At 54.7% G+C, this 16,862-nt stretch overlaps 1 protein-coding gene across 4 annotated transcripts in view; it reads left to right on the top strand.

Annotated features, from left to right (window-relative positions):
• The window catches only part of LOC138083411 (active breakpoint cluster region-related protein), a 142,912-nt gene that overhangs the window by 98,779 nt on the left and 27,271 nt on the right, over window positions 1–16,862 (top strand). For all 4 annotated transcript variants that reach the window (XM_068977297.1, XM_068977296.1, XM_068977298.1 and 1 more), the window contains 6 exons: window positions 462–584; window positions 960–1,035; window positions 1,506–1,610; window positions 2,346–2,420; window positions 4,843–4,940; window positions 6,019–6,150. In XM_068977297.1, the coding sequence (XP_068833398.1) occupies window positions 462–584; window positions 960–1,035; window positions 1,506–1,610; window positions 2,346–2,420; window positions 4,843–4,940; window positions 6,019–6,150 (609 nt within the window). The remainder of the gene's footprint in view (window positions 1–461; window positions 585–959; window positions 1,036–1,505; window positions 1,611–2,345; window positions 2,421–4,842; window positions 4,941–6,018; window positions 6,151–16,862) is intronic.

Consider the following 16,862-nt stretch of genomic DNA (forward strand, 5'->3'; position numbering starts at 1 on the left):
CCATGCTGCATGGGAAAAAAAAAAAAAAAGGCAGAAGGAGCATGGCATGTGCATGGCCCAGAGCCTAGATTGTGTTTTCCACAAGAAACAGCCTAGGACTGGCAAATCTGAATAAGTCAGCAGGCTCTGGGCTAGCGTGGTGGTATCTAGTTGCCCTGGGTTACTTAGGGCAGAAGAAACCCTGGCTTGTGTTAACGGAAAGGGTAAGGGTCTGTGGACCCCAGACTGACTGGTTTGCACATGAAAGATGCACTCGCAGGGAAGTCATTTACTGGCCTAGGAATTAGCGTGTCCTGCGAGGAGCATTTTCTTCTGTGGCTGACTGGCCTTCCCAAGACATCAAATTGTCATAAAATATAGAAAAAAAAAAAATATACAGAGGAATGCTGTATGTAGAACTACAGGGGGACAAGTGGAGTCCGAGTGCAAGGAGAACCGCCTGTGCCCTCTGTCCCCTGCAGAAAGCCAACAAAGGACAGAGCCGGGCCATCGAACGCCTGAAGAAGAAGATGTTTGAGAATGAGTTCTTACTGCTGCTCAATTCCCCCACAATCCCGTTTCGGATCCACAATCGGAATGGAAAGGTCAGGAAGGACGGGGACAGGACAGACAGCCCCCTTCCTCCAGGGCTGCCCACTCGCTGTGGCTCCTGGCCCTGAACCAGACCTGTGGAAATCAGGGTTTCAGGTGCCCCCCAACCCCCATTCCCAGCAAGGCTGCATGGCTCCTGCCCTGGACTGCCTCTCCCCACGCGTGGAGAGCCAGTGCCCTCTGCCGGCCATCACTGGCACTGCCACTCCCATCACCAGGCTTCCTAGGGGGAAGGCCTTCCTCCCACCTGCCTTCTCCAAGCATAAGGGTGCCTGGGTACAAAGGAGCTTTATGGGGGGCCCCAGAATCCAAAAATGTCCTAGGCCTGACTGTGATCATTCTAGTGAATTCTCATCTCCTCTCTTCAGAGCTACCTGTTCCTACTGTCCTCAGACTATGAGAGGTCAGAGTGGAGAGAAGCAATCCAGAAGCTACAGAAGAAAGGTAACGCCCCACCTCTGCTCTACACTGCCCTGCTGGTGTCCATGGCAAGAGAGGGCCTTCTGCATTTCCAAGCACTTCGATGACCACTGGCTCCTCTTTAGCCCTCCTAGTTACTCTGGAAAATGCCAGGGCAGGCGGTTCTTAACTGATGTTACTGATCAATTGAGACCCAAAGAATTTAGGTGATTTGCTTAAGAATGTATAGTGAATTGTCAGCAGGACTGGACCCAGAGCCCAAAGTCTGTCTTTCTGTCATGTACATAATTCATGAACCTCTCCAATTAGACCCTGCGCTTCTTACCCCTCTGGCAGCACCCCTGACTCTCCCCAGCTGAGTGTCTACTCCCCCTTCCAATGACCAACTCTGCCCTTAGAGCTAATCTTTTTTTCCTGCAGTAGCCCTCAAAGAAGAGCAGTGGGTCCTAGTGGACCTGTGACGACATTCCCCTCTCTCTTGGCTCCTCCTACAGATCTTCAGGCCTTTGTCCTGAGCTCGGTGGAACTCCAGGTGCTCACAGGATCCTGTTTCAAACTTAGGACTGTACACAACATTCCTGTCACCAGCAATAAAGACGGTAAGATCTGGAATCCGAGGTTGCTCAATCAGCGGTTCCAAGCCCCTGGGGTATTGCCAGGGCCTTCTACAAACACCTAGCCAGTCACTTGGCTACCAGTAGTTGACCTCTGCTCTGCTGGGCTGGGAAGACTCAGTTGCCAGATACACAGGGAGTTTGAACAGATGTTTTTCTCTGCTGAGTCCCTGGATGGCGCCCAACTCCTCCCTGGAGACCTCTGGCTGAAGAGAAGAATCTGGTGTCCTGGTGCACTGGGACTGTGATGTTAATATGTTCATGGAAGCAGAAGGCTTAAGCCTGGGGCAGGGTGGTGGTGGAGCGCAAGGTTAGGTGGGTTAGAGTAGTGTGTGAGATATAAGGCTGGACCCACTCTTTGGCAGAGTGACTTATGTTGGTTAATTTCCACTTTGGAAGGCAAGACTGAGGAGGGCAGCAGTGGGATAGGCAGGATTCATAGGAGGAGGGAAAGTGCCCCCAGGGATCGGGACTTAGTCCTGGCCCAGGAGGAAGGTGTGGACTGGCCGCCCAGGCTGACTGGGGGGAGTGCGTCAGCTCGCGCTCGGGGGAGTAATGGACTGTGGACGCTTCTTCCTCTGGCCACCAGGTGGTGCTGTCGGACCAAGGCGCAGACTTGCTCCCATCCTTTGTGTAACCAACCAGCCAGGGGTGAGGCCTGGGAGGAAGCAGGCCTCTCTCTCATCACCCTCTTCCCTGGGGGGCTTTTCTCTCTTGCAGACGATGAGTCTCCAGGGCTCTATGGCTTCCTCCATGTCATCGTCCATTCTGCCAAGGGGTTTAAGCAGTCAGCCAGTAAGTACCCGTGACCGCCTGCCCTAGGAAGAGGCTTCGTTGTTCTTCCTTTCACAGAAAGTCCCTGTGGACCCCTTGCGTGGGGCCTCCCACCTGCTCTGCCTTGGTCTGCCCAGGCTGGGGCCCTGCCAGCTGCTTCGAGGTGTGGGGCGTTCCCCCAAAGGCCAAGAGCTAGCTCCTCTTGGCAGGGGTTCATCCCTGCTCTCTGTCTCCAAAGTCTGCTCTGCCTTAAGCCCTTCTCTCCCCAGGTATTAGAAATATGGGGCTCCAATCTCACATCTGCAGATCACAAGCTGTGTGACCTTGGGCAAATCTCTTAACCTCTCTGAGCCTTCTCTTTTTTCTAGAAAAAAGGCAATCGTGCTTGTTAATACTTACCCAAGAGCCGGCTTAAACATGACATGTGTGTGTAGGGCCAGCACCCTGCTACCACACATTCTTTTTCCATCTTTATCACCGTCTGCTGTGTCCGTACAGTTCTTAGTATTTTACAAGATACAGTTACATTTTTATCTAACTTTTCTCCCTGTAGGAATTTGTGAGTTAGATGGCTAATAGTTTCTTCCCATTTGCCAGATGAGAAAACTGAGTCACAGAGAAATAAAAGGACTTAATATTATATGGGGTCAGAAACCTGACTCCTCTCACTCCCTTCTCTTCCCCTCTGCCTCTCTTCCTGCAGCACACCACGCAGAGGGCATGCCATTGACTTGCAAACAGTCATTCAGTTAACATTCTCTGTGCCACCTGGATTCCCGCAGCAGCTCTGCCTCCCTTCTCTGTGTTCCCATCACCCTGGGGCAGCACCTGTCATACTTTTTTTGCCACTTAAAATGTGCTTCATGCCCTGTGAGTTCTGAGAGGACAGGAGCCACGTCTCCTTCATCGCTGAGTGAACAGGAGCTCAAAATGCTGAATGAAGTAGTTTATTTCCAGACACCTACCGGGTCCCTTACTAGGTGCTAGAGAAAATGCAGATGTGGCCAGTGAGCTGACAGTGGTTGGCACATTGAGAACTTTTTCGGGTGCATTATCTGCTCGGAGCGTCCTGGCACCCTTTCTAGGTCGCTGATGCCATTCCCCCTTGTCACACAAAGAAGCTGAGGCCAGAAAGCTCCAGGGACTTTCCCAGGGTGGCTCAGCAGGGCACACAGGTGATGGAGTTGAATCCATGCCTTCTGACACCACGGCCCACGCTCTCCCCTCTAGAGCAGCATTTCTCTCAGTGTGGCCAGGACCCCCTCACGCATCACTCGGGCTCTGCTGGTGGAACAGCACCAGCTTCCTGGATGCCCCCAGACCCACAGAATCTGCTGATGGGGACATTGCCTGGGAATATTCCTCATCAGTCAGCTCCATAGGGCTGCTCCACATACCAAGTCTGCAGCCCACTGAGCTGGACAGGGGCCCTCATGTCTCCATGGTGACCAGATGTCTCCCCCTTCCTGTCTCTTTGCCTCCTGTTGGCTCGGATGGGCTCAGGAGCAGACCCATTAGGGTGGGGTGTCCCACTCCCCCAGAACAGGGGTCCGACCTCTCAGAGTGGGTTGGGGCGCTCAGACATGGGGTGAGTTATGGCTCCAGAGTCACCCCTCGCTTCCAGCCAGTCCTCACCTCCTCCCTCCGCCAGCCCCCTGACCCACTCGGACATTCCTTCTGACTCAGGCTTTGTGAATCTTCAGTCACGGCTGCTTGTCCTAGTAAACTGATAGGTCCGCACAGTCCGGCCTGGCCTGCAGGCACCATTGTCTTGCCTGATCTCCATAGGAGAGCAGTCAGGCACAGAGAGGATTTGCGCAGAGCTAGGATTTGACCCAGACAGGCCAACTCCAAAGCCCTCCCTTTTATCCCAGAGCTAGTCCCTGATGGGGGATTCCCTCACAGGGAAGCCAGCGAAGGGACACTTCATACGCATCCATCTCTCAGCCGCCCAGACGTGCTCTCTGCTCTGATGGGGGCCCATTAGGCCTTCTGCTTCATTCGCCTGTTCACCTGCGCGCTGCTCAGATACCTGCTGTGCTCAGATACCTGGTTACATCCAGTCTGCATCACACAGTGAGGGACAGCTCTCCCCAGTCTTAGCTCTGCAGGAGAGTCCTGATGGAGAACAGCCCAGCTGGGTAGCTCCTGGGGCCTGGGAGGGGCATGTACATCCACCCTCTGACCTCCGCCCCCTGCCCCTGATTCACACTAGAGGACTGGCTGTGGTTCCCCAAAGTCACCCCCCAGCACACACCATTACCCTGGGAAACAACCTAGGCAGCGCCCAGGGAGGGGCAGGCTGCGGGGCCTGAGGCTGGGCGGGCGTGTGTGGATTTGCAGAGTGCCCATGGGGACCCTGGGAAGACTGATGCGTGATCCCCCTTCCCTCCTGGGTTCCTGAGCCACGGGCCTCATTCAGTGTCTCTGCCTGTCCCCACAGACCTGTACTGTACCCTGGAGGTGGATTCCTTTGGCTACTTTGTCAGCAAAGCCAAAACCAGGGTGTTCCGGGACACAACAGAGCCCAAGTGGGACGAGGTGAGTGGTCCCCACAGGGACCCCGGGCTCATCTCCCACCATGCCCACCCTAGTCCCAGTGCTCTTGTCCTGTCGTCTGGGGATGGCCAAGCCTGCTGCGGGGCCAGCTCCATCCCTCTGACCCCTCTGCCCTCCCCTCTCTGCTCATCTGGCTTCTGATCGTGGGTTTGTGTCTAGACACAGGGTCAGACTTCATTTTGGGGGGCTCCAAAATCACTGCAGATGGTGACTGCAGCCATGAAATTAAAAGACGCTTACTCCTTGGAAGAAAAGTTATGACCAACCTAGATAGTATATTCAAAAGCAGAGACATTACATTGCCGACTAAGGTCCGTCTAGTCAAGGCTATGGTTTTTCCTGTGGTCATGTATGGATGTGAGAGTTGGACTGTGAAGAAAGCTGAGCGCTGAAGAATTGATGCTTTTGAACTGTGGTGTTGGAGAAGACTCCTGAGAGTCCCTTGGACTGCAAGGAGATCCAACCAGTCCATTCTGAAGGAGATCAGCCCTGGGATTTCTTTGGAGGGAATGATGCTAAAGCTGAAGCTCCAGTACTCTGGCCACCTCATGTGAAGAGCTGACTCATTGGAAAAGACTCTGATGCTGGGAGGGATTGGGGGCAGGAGGAGAAGGGGACAACAGAGGATGAGATGGCTGGATGGCATCACGGACTCCATGGACCTGAGTCTGAGTGAACTCCAGGAATTGGTGATGGACAGGGAGGCCTGGCGTGCTGCAATTCATGGGGTCGCAAAGAGTCGGACACGACTGAGCGACTGAACTGAACTGAACAGGGTTACAGTTTGGGATCTCCCATCCAAGTACTAATCAGGCCCGACCCTGCTTAGCTTCCAAGATCAGACGAGATACGGTGAGTACAGTTCAGGTTCTGTACTCCCCTTCCTCGTTGATTCCCAGGCCTCCGGAGCTCCAGAGAATGAGGAAGCTGCTCCAGACCTCATGATGTGGTCCTCATGGGCCCGCCTCACCCCCTCTCACCCTTGCAAAGGTGGGTCCCACCCCTGCTGGGAGCCCAGGTCAGCTGCAGGCGTTCAGCATCCTGTCTCGTCTTTCCCCAGGAGTTCGAGATTGAGCTGGAGGGCTCTCAGTCCCTAAGGATCCTGTGCTACGAGAAGTGCTATGACAAGACCAAGGTCAACAAGGACAACAATGAGATCGTGGATAAGATCATGGGCAAAGGGCAGATTCAGGTGAGAGGCAGGCGCAGCCAGGACACCAAGGCAAGGGTGCCTGGGAGGCAGTGCCAGTTGGGAAGGTGTCCTTCTCTTCTACCTTCTCGGTCAAGGTGATTGGCCTTTGTGACTTGGGATCACAGCTATCTTGAGCAAAGTTCCCCAAGGTCGTCATTCTCCCGCTGCTGGAGATGGTGTCGTATTCTAGCCCCAGAGGCCCGTGTGTGCCTGGTTCCTTGGGCTTCCACATCTGGTGCACTTGGGTCATCCACACTCCTGCAGGGTAGCCTGGAAGGATGATAGTGCCATTATTTACACATCCCGTCTGTAGCCTTCTGATGGCTTTTTTCCAGAAATACTGTGTTAAGGATTCTGAGGTTGTATTGTGAATGCCGTATTAGATTAGCGCTGTCTGTCATGGAAGGAGTGAGAGCCCAAGCATGTGCCGCTTTCCTGGAAGGGTTGGGGATGTAGCTGGGCTGCTAGGGGCTGGCCTCTGACCCCACTGCAAGGTGTGCTGGGCTTGACTCGCCTGTGCCAGAAGTTTGTTGGCTTAGGGTGGGTCCTGCAGTCCAGGCAGGGGCAGGTCCTGAGTCCAGATGAGAGATAAATGCGCCGCCCCAGCTTAAATGTACATAGGGAAAAGGGCTTTGTTTGCAGCCTGTGTTTTTGGAAATTCTGTTAAAGATTGTTGCTGTTCATTTAACCTGTCAAAGGGATGTAGGCTTGGAGGCGTGACGTTTGGTGTGGAGCCATCCACCTTCCATCTGACACCTTATGTGGCCTTGTGCTTATCACACAAGTGGCCTGGTTTGGGTGTGGATTCTTTGACCGTGCAATCAAGGGAATCCGTAACTGACATGCCCTGGGATTGAGCTGTGGGCATTGGGTGCTCTGGGCTTCTTAGCAGCTGTGCCAGGTGTCATCTGGGTGCGGGAGCTGAAGCTGAATGATGCTTTTTCCCAGGAAGCGTTTGTTCTCTGATGCACTGTTGAGGCCGCAGAGGTTGGTATCTGACTCTTGGCTGGGTATCCTCAGTGGCAGAGTCCCCTTGGGGACTCGTGTGGTCCCCCTACCCTGTCTCAGGTGCCTGTGTTTGAACAAGGAAGATGGCAGTATTCGGTGGGGGCCCGGCCATCTGCCTCATGACACCCCATGTTCCTGAGCATATCCCTTCTTAATGCTGGGGACCTGCACCTCACTCTTCAGCACCGTCGCCAGGGAGACGGTGCTGCCAGGCAACCAGGAGCCGGTCCTTCATTATTTAGGGAACAGGAGCTGATGGGAGCAAGCTCTAGATTTAGTCCCAGGAAGCAGCTTCCTGCAGAATAAGGACTGGGAGCCCCATGTCCACGTCCTTGGGCTGCCCATCTGGCCCCAGGAGATGCCCAGCCAAAAAGCATGACGGGTGCCCACGCCCTCCAGGCCATTAGTAACTATGGAATGGAAGGGTTAAAACGGTGTTCTGAGCAGCCAGCTCAGGGAGCACCATGGACGCTGACCTCCAGGGCTCTGCAAACCCGGATTCCAGGGCTCGATGGCATCGTCCCCACCTGGACTCGCAGTCCTGTTGCTTCCCTCCCTCCCACCGCTGTCAGCTGCATGGGCCCCCGGGGAAACACGCCATAAATCATTACATCTTGGAGACAGGAGCAGATGGAGGTTGTGGGGGAAGGGGAAGAAGCCAGGTTATGTTTGGCAAAGCCGAGAGCGCAGTCTGGTAAGGAAAATGTTTCTGTGTTTAAGCTTCGAGGAATGTTAAACGCCTGGGAGTTGATATTAAAAGAAACACAAACCTTCCTGCTGCCAGCTGACCTGGGCCTGTGAGCGGCCAGTTCAGAGCCAGCGTCCTCTGGAGGGCTTTGAAGTCGCCCAGCCCTCAGCCCCCTGAGGCCTAGCCCTTGGTCTTCAGCCATGGAGCCGTCTTGCCCACCTTCTTCCTATGGATGGGGTGCGGAGAGGGGGTGGTCTGTCCCTACCAGGGGTGCGCCGTGCGTATGAAGTCCACTCACCCTTCTGAGGATGCCCGGGCTGGGTTGGAGAGGCTACACTGAGCCATTTCCACATGGCCAGGCCCCGCGGAGCCATGGAATGGTCTGTTCCCACAGCTCACTCCCACCTCCCTTTCCCGCTGGTGTCCAAGGAAGGGAGTTGGCACCGGCCTCTGGCACTTGGTTCTGTGCCCCTTCAGCAGGCGCCGAGGATGTTAGTGCCATCCTAGTGAGGTGGCCTCATAGTAGGGGCCGAAGCCTTGGGGCCATTCAGGTGGCCTGAAGGAAGGGCAGGGGGAGAAGGCCCACCCCCTGTGGCCCCCACTTCTTCCTAAGGCCCTCCTCGCTCAGCCCATCCAGGCAACAGCCGGAGACCCCAGGCATTTCCTCCCAAGTGAGCCTCCCTCTCTGGTTGGCGGTGGGGGCAGGGACCCCAGAGTGGCAGGCTAGGAGCAAGGAAGGGGCGGCCAGTAGTGAAGGACAAGCGGCAGCGCTAATCACCAGTGTGTGTGTCCAGCACTTGCACTCTTGGAGGCTTGTTCCCAAATGTTCTCATGTGGTCCTTGTAACAGCTCTTCCAGGAAAAGGACAGTCGCATCCGCCCCATTTACAGACAAGGACAGTGCGGCCCTGGCGTCTCCACTGGCAGTGCAGGAAAGCCCCCGCTCTCTACACTGTGTCCCCATGGCCCAGGCCTTCATCAGGGAGTCCCCCAGCCTGGGTGAAGGGCACTGCGTGGCTCGTGGCCTGGGGAAGGAGCCGGGGTGACTTCCCCTCCCCACATCCTGCTCTGGCCTCTGTGTGTGCCCAGTCATTCAGTCGTGTCCGACTCTTTGCAACCCCCTCTGGACTGTAGCCCTCCCGGCTCCTCTGTCCATGGGATTTTCCAGGCAAGAATACTGGAGTGGGTTGCCATTTCCTTCTCCAGGGGATCATCCCAACCCAAGGATTGAGCTCATGTCTCTTGTGTCTCCTGCATTGGCAAGCGGGTTCTTTACCACTGCGCCACCTGGGAAGCCCGCTCTGTGGCACACGGTGAACAAAGGGCTTCCTTTGTCTGGACTCCTCTTACCTCCCAGCAAGGGACATGTATTGCTGCCTGGTGTACCTGGAAGGAAGCAGAACGAGTGTTCATGGAATAGAGCAGGGGAGGGGGACTTCCTCTGCTTCTGCTGCGTGCCTGGTACTGACTGGCTGCTCTGAGGTGTGGGGGCCCAGCCTCAAGGAATCTACTGCCCCATTGGAAAGACAAGCGTATCACTATATGCCACGCCGCTCAGCCACAAAGCAAGATGCCAGTGACGATGATGGGGAGGGTGATGATGTTGATGATGGGGTGGGGCTTGGGAATAAAAGCCCTCCCATCAGAGAGCCCTCCCATCAGAGAGCTTTCTCTGACCCGCACACTGGGCTAATACAGCGGTTACCCCAGGGGACCTTCATAGTCTCCAACGGGGTAGGAAAGTAATCAGTTTATAATTTTCTTGGTTTTCCTTTGTGGCTGCACCGGGTCTTTGTTGCAGTCTGCCGGCTTGTCTGCTAGCAGCCTGTGGGATCTAAGTTCCCCGACCAGGGGTTGAACCTGTGTCCTCGGCATGGGGAGCTCCGAGTCTTATCCACTGGACCACCAGGGAAGTCCCCTTCACAATTTTAAAGCTGAGAAAGCTGAGGCACAAAAGGGTTAAGAAACCTGCCGAAGGCCAGGCAGCTAAGTAGGAGAGTATGAGCTCTCCAGGGCCCCTGCCTGGCCCTCCCCGGGGCTCTCTGTTCCCCCACTGTTCCCTGCATAATAAGACACAAACTTATGCCCCAGGAATTCAAATGAGGAGTGATCCTGGTGGGTAGGAGTTAGGGAGGCTTCCAGGAGGAGGTGGAGTGAGAGAGGTTTGAGAGCTGGGTTTTTTTAATTCCCAAAGCTGTGTTTATATTAAAAGGAAAATTGCCATAATAATAATGAGGCCTGAAACACGATCACAAACCATCCTGACTCCCACTCCTCTGAACCAGCCATTTTATTTTGTGCCTTTTCCCTTCCTTGGGATATAGATTTTTATGTAGTTTTAATGATAAGTGCATATTTTGTCTTGTTTTTTCTATTTCCACGTAACATGATCATAAACCTCCTTTTTTCTAGGGCTGAAGATAGTCTTTATAATTGCCTTGTTTGAGGGTTACATTGTCAAAAGTACTTTTTAAAAAATCATTTTACATAATGGCCAGCCCATTAATTGCCATTTTAAGGCTCTGTTATTCTAGCAAGGTGGGCAGGCTCTGGATCAGCAGAAAAGAGGGATTCCGGGGGAAGGGCCCACGTGGCCCAGAGCAGGGAGGCAGGAATGCACAGGGAGTGTCCCAGGAAATTAAGGAGCCCGCCTGCCCTGCGCTGAAGTTATGGTGAGCAGTGCCAGTAAGAGGGCGGTTGAAGGAATGAATAAAAGAGGAGGGATTCATAGCGTTTATGTCAGCAGGAATCCTGGAGGGTGTTTTTTCAATTCTGATTTGCGGGGAGCAGGAAGCTGAGACCAGAGAGGGTGAGTGACATAGCTGCAGTCACACAGCTCGTGGGTGGTTGAGCAGGGGCCCCAGGTTTGGGATCCTGGTCCCAGTTCGGTCTTGCTTGATTGGCTGCTGGCCAAATGAGGGAAATGAAAAAACGCTCCTGGATGGGGCAGTGGCAGACTGGGACGTCAGCCCCTGACTCTCAGGGGTCTGCCCTTTGTCGCTGCAACTTTGGTAGAAGATCCCCGCTGCCCAGAGCGTCTCTGAGCCCCGCTTTCCTTCCCTAGACTGCCTCCTTGCTGCCACGCCCCCACCCAGCCCAGGAACCCCTCAGCCAGGAGGCCCCCCTTCCTCCGCCTTGGCTGCCTGGCCCCAGGAGACTCCTGCGTGCTTATCCCCGTCTATTTCCAGCCCTGCCCCTCCGGGCTCCAGATGTGCTGTCTCAACTGGGGCCTGCTCGCTGGCCCGTGAGCTTATTCCCAGGATCCAGCCCTTGTTGACCGGCTGGGCCAGAGGGGAGAGTTCTCCCAAAGGATCTCACAGCTCAGTTCCTGCCACTGACTTCAGACCGGAGAGGGGTCATGCTCTGCTCCCCCATTCCCAGTTCAGCCAGAAGCCTGGGGATGGGCCCCCAACCTTCAGTTCTACTCTCCCTGGTGGGAGGCAGCTACACTCCTATGAGCCGGCTGGGGGCCGCCCTCCCCCGACATAGAACTCAAGACCCCAGGGTGAGCCAGGGGCAGGGCTCCAGGCCCAGAAGGAAGCCCCAGCTGTCCTGATGCCTGGAGGGATAACTCCCCGCCTACCCCCTGCTGCCCCCCACTCCCCCAGCTCTGATTGCAACATTCAGGCCTGATGAGAGCCTCCGCCCTCTCACCCTCTCATCTTCTTCCCATCTGGAGCTTGAAGCCTGTGTCTGAAGGGGGAAAGGAGAGTAATTTCTTTGACATTCTTGACCTGGCTACTTGGAAGCTTGTGAGGGGTTAGAGTTATTAGAAGTGAGGAGGTCATGAAGGCCAGTCCCCTGCCTTCAGAACTAAGAGTATTCTCAGAGCCCAGATTGGCTCATCTGACAATATCTAGACCCACTTACTTTTTGGTTCAACAGTGATAAAATATATATATACTGTGAAATTTTCCATTTTAATAATTTTTAGATGTACACTTGAGAGACGTTAAGTCCATTCACATTGTTGCATAGCCATCATCACCATCCGTCTCTGGAACTTTTTCATCTTCCCAAACGGAAGCTCCATACCCATTACACAGAAGCTTTCCATTCCTCTTCCCCAGCCCCTGGCAACCAGCGTTCTGTCTTCTCTGAATTTGACTGTTCCAGGTATCTCATGTAAATGGAATCCTGCAACGCTTCTCCTTATGTGACCAGCTTACTTCATACAGCCCAGTGTCTTTAAGTTTGGTCTACATAGTTTGATAGAACAACAGACTTTCCTTTTTAAGGCTGAACAACGCTGTATGTGTAAACTGGATTTTGCTTATCCATTCATCCATCGATGGACGTTTGGGCTGTTTCCACCTTAGACTTTACTTTAAAAAAAAATTAATTTGGCTGCATCGGGTCTTAGTGTAAGGTCTTCACTGCGTTATGTGGGATCTTTCGTTGCCACTCTCAGGCTCCATAGTTAGGGCACAAGCCTCGTGGCATGTGGGATCTTAGTTCCCCAACCAGGGATCAAACCTGCGTCCCCTGCATTGCAGAGCAGATTCTTAACCACTGGACCACCAAGGAAGTCCCCGACTCTCTTACATTTAAGTAAGGAAAGAGCATAGTTTCTGAGGATGGAGTTTCTCCGCTCCTTCCCTCCAGGCCCAGGGTCACCATGTCCCTCCTCCACCCATAGTTGCTCATCTCTCTCCGGATGTAATAGGAGAGCAGGCCTCCACACCCCCAGGACACAACTGGTCACCATTAGCTTCTTTTTTAAAAAAAAAGCATCATTTTTAAGTTGAACTATAGCTGATTTATAATGTTGTGTTAATTTCTGCTGTGCGGCATAGTTCCATGATGGTTTATCATAGGATATTGAACATAGTTCTCTGCGCTATACAGTAGGACCTTCTTATTTATCCATTCTATATATAAAAGCTTATATTGCTCACCATTAGCCTCTTCTAGTTAAAGAAAAGAGCTGCCCTACCGCTTTCTCCCCCGCCACCCTACCCCCACCCTGGCTAGGCCCTGTCCTCTCCAGTCTCCTTTCCTTACCTGGCTGCCCTCCTTTTGGTCAGTGGTTTAGAAAGATTGAGCGTGGAGTGCGGTTTACCCTGACAGTGTAGGAAGAACCCTGGACTGAGAGTCAGAAAAAGCATCCAGGTCCCTTGACCTCTGGGGGCCGCAGTTTCTTCATCTGTTAAATGGGGACAGTTACCCCCATGCTGCCTCTATCACAGGCTTGACATGAGGCTCAAAGGATGGAATGTCACTGAAAGAGCTGTCAGTGCACATCCACGCTTTCACTAGTTTATCCCTGCATTTCTGCTTGTTGAGCTTCCTCTAAGTGGCAGGCACTGTGCAATGGATGCAAAGGATGAACGGGACCTCCCCACGTAGTGAAGAGAGCAGAAGAGAACTGGGATCACTCAGTCAGCGTTGAAGGGGCTTTGAGGCCGGATGGATCTGGGCTTCAGTCTAGCTTTCATTATTAGTTGGGAGAACAGGTTAGTTGACCTCGAGCCTCAGGTTCTTTACCTGTAAAATGGGCTGTCAAGAGAACTGAATGGGAAAGTGCGTGAGGCCCTTTGCGGGGCCTGGCACAGAGTCTGTCTAGTGACGTCAGCCTTTTGCCTGAGCCAAGCAGGACCAGGTCCACGTCCTCCACCTTCCTGTGGGGATTCTGCGTGTAGCTTGTCAAAGCCTTCTTGCCTCCAAAGGCTGTCATCTGCGAGTGGCCCCTGTGTTTGGGCCTCAGGCTGGCCGAGGCCATGTCTGTTTTCTTAGGCTGGTGGATCCAGACGGGCTTTGATGACCCAACCTCCGAGGGGGCAGGGGGTCAAGGTGGGGGTCCTCACTGCCTGAAGTTTCCCTCCTGTGCCCCCACCCCAGGCTAATTAGTTCCAGGCTTGTCCCCCTGGAGCCGTGCTCACCTTGGCTTGGTGTGGTCAGGCCCAGAGCGAGTGATGAGCTGGGAATAAGGGGTCATTGTTGGAGGGAGCTGCGTCTGATTTCAATTGCTCTTCAGGGAATACGCGAGTTGGGAGTGAGCATGGGTCAGGAGCCTGCTGGGGCGGCCGTCCAGGGCTCCTCAAGCCCAGTTCCCTCCCTCTGGTCCCCCAGGGGTCTGTTGTCCCCATTTGACTCTGCCCAAGGGTCTAGCGTGCCAGCTCTATTGCCTGGGGAGCTGGGCTCTGGGGTGCTAGCTGGGTTGACCTGGAGCCCCTTCTGCTCTGGTTCCTCAGAGCTGGTACCACAATATGCTTGGGTCCCTCCCTGGGTGGAATGACTAGAGGGGTGTTACCGTGTGTCCTTGGCACCTTCTCCCAGGCATCCTTCAGGGCACACCTGCCACAGTTGAGCCCTGTCCCCGAGAGTGTCTGGTCTTGACTAGGATGGGGGGCAGCTGAGAGAAAACCTTGCCTGCAGGGGCAGTCAGAGCTTTCATCCCAGCCCTGAATGCCCAGCCTGGCACCTCGCAGGCTAGGCAGCTCCCTGTCCCGGGACCCCACAGTGGTCGTGCCGGGTGTGGCTTTCCAGGCTCTCCCCTGGAAGATGGGCCTCTCCCTGCCCCCAGAGTGGGCTGGGTGTGCGAGTCCTGGGGACTGTTTGCATCTAGAGTCCGTGTTTTAGACCCCTGCTGCCAGCTGCTCTCAGCAGGTCCCCAGGGGGCCCCTCCCTTGGCTGCCATCTTCACCCTGTGCCAGCCCGGAGGCACCAGGACTGTTCTCTCCCTGCTTCCAACACCCTCCCCTCCTCCTCCCAGGGCCCAGGTGATTAGAGCTGTTTCGGATCCATTCTCTGTTCAGTGCCTCACCTGCCAGCTTCACAGCAGGTCTGGACGGTTTGGTTGTACTTGGAGCAGGCAGTGGTGTGGGGGAGAGCCAGGGCCAGAATCCCATGAGAGGGCCCGTCCTGCTCTCCACAGGCCTCCCCAAACTTGCAGACCACCTCTCTTCTGGCCCGTGCTCAGCCACCTTCGTCTCCTGGGTGTTCCTGATCTGGGGAGCCTGGGCTCTGCCAAGTGGGTTCTAGAGACAGGAAGCATTGGGCAGGAAGCAGATGGAGGCTCGGGTCTCCTCTCTCCCTCCTGCCCCGCATGGGAATGCCCCCTTGGCAGGCGGACGTGGTGCCCACTCCCCCTCCCACACCTGGCAGGGATGAGAGGCAGCAGAGAAACTGATCCAGAGAGGACTTGGGAACTGATTCTGGCAGGCCCTGAAAACAAACAATCCCGCCTCTTAACAAACCAAGGGAGGGTGTTGTCCCCTAGACTCAGAGGTGAAAGACTCAGGGTTTATCCCCCTCTACCACCTAATAGCAAAATGACCTCTCCGAGTGCTTCCTCTTGGACCTGTGTGAGGCCTAGGTGAGTCCCTGGCGGTGACAGCACCTGGCTTACTGCATGCTCCCAGTAATCGCTAACCTCCCTGTAGGTGGAAGCTGTGACTCCATCCTCCTAGGATGGTCCTGCTTTTGATTTGATTCAAAACCTTTGAGAAAAGGATTTAGTGGGGGAATTGCCAAGGACTCCCCAAGTGAGGGCTGAGGCTGGACATGACTGCAGATTGGGGCACCTTAGGTGGTCTCTGCTGGCCTCCCTCACTGCAGGTGCTGCAGAGCCCACCTCCACCCCTCACTCAGCCCAGCCTGGCGTGGCAGGAGCTGTGTGGGCAGCCTGGCCGTGGCAGGAGCTGTGTGGGCAGTGGTAGCTCTCTGTGAGGGTCTGACCCCCGGGCACAGCCCATTCCGTGTGGGCTGACACAGGGGAAGCTGGGCATAGCCTCTCACACTCTTGGAGGCAAGAGCTGAGCTGCGCTGGCTTCTGGGTGGAGGTGACCCAGAAAACACCAGCTAGACTGACTCCATGAGATAAGTGTTAACCCTATTGTAAGGCCGCCGAAGAGAACCCACACCAGCAAAGCAGAGACCCAGAGTTTTGTCAAAGCAGAGAGAAAAGTAGAGCTAACACATGAGTTTGAGATCCAGCACTCTGACCCAGAAGTTTCCTTAAAAAGCCCTTAATCTCCCGGCTTCCAGATCTACCCACCCTGGAGGGGAGCGAGGGGCAGTGGCCATGGTAGAGGAATAGCAGTTCTCATGGAAACGGTCCATCTGCTTAAAGAAGGACCAGAGGCTTCAAGGTCTGCAGGCTTGGGGCTACTGGGGTGACCTGAAATGGACAAAGGCGGTGGGAGAGGCAAGTCCTGTCTTCCCATTTCAGCCAGGGGCTCCCTGCTTCTGCCCTTAATTGATGGGGGCAGGGAGACTGGCATAAGATTTCATTTGGAAAGAAAGCAGGGTGTGTCCTCTGCTTTAAAAAAAAATTCATCACTGACCACTTGTCCAGTCCGGGCTCCTGTTTGACAGGTGTGAAAACTACGTCCAGAGAGAGGGAATGGCTGCCACAGTGACTGGGAAGGATTCACTCCCTGGTTCCCTGGCTCCTCGGACTGTCTTCTGCTTGTTTGGAGCTCAGTGTTGGGTGGGAAAAAAGAGTTGCTTCATATTAGGGAAAGAGGAAAAAGCATGGAGGCTCAGGGGCCCCTGAGCTCCTTTCAAACCCTCCTGCCTGAGGCTGTTATTATGTTTTCAGTACACGGCCTGGGAGGCCCCATGGAGTGCTCTGCCCACCCGCTGCTGTGTGGGAGCCCCCCCTGGTCAGGCACGTCCTTCCTGGGAGCAGGAGCAGGCAGGTGGCCAAGGGGGTCTGGGTGTCAGTCTGGCCATGAGTTACATCATGACTTGTGCTGTAAGGAATGGATCGGATGTGTGGTGGGCGTGCTCTGCCCACTCTGTCCTGGGTGGGTTTTGTTTGAGGTAAGCAGGATGTTCCCAAAGGCTCAAGGGGATTTTCCATCCTTTTCCGTGACCAAATGTGCCGTGAGAATCACTCGGGGTTGCCAGGGACGCGCCAACAGGACAGTCTGGCAGTGGACAAACTCTGTGGCTCTCTCATCCTCTCCTGGAGCCCCCAGACATCCCAGAGACACACCAGCCTGGGGTGGCTGGGCAGAGTGCATGGGGAGCTGCGCCTGGTTTGCACTGGCTTGTGACTCGGCTGGGTC

Source organism: Capricornis sumatraensis, chromosome 8, assembly GCF_032405125.1.
Source record: "Capricornis sumatraensis isolate serow.1 chromosome 8, serow.2, whole genome shotgun sequence".
NCBI lineage: Eukaryota > Metazoa > Chordata > Mammalia > Artiodactyla > Bovidae > Capricornis > Capricornis sumatraensis.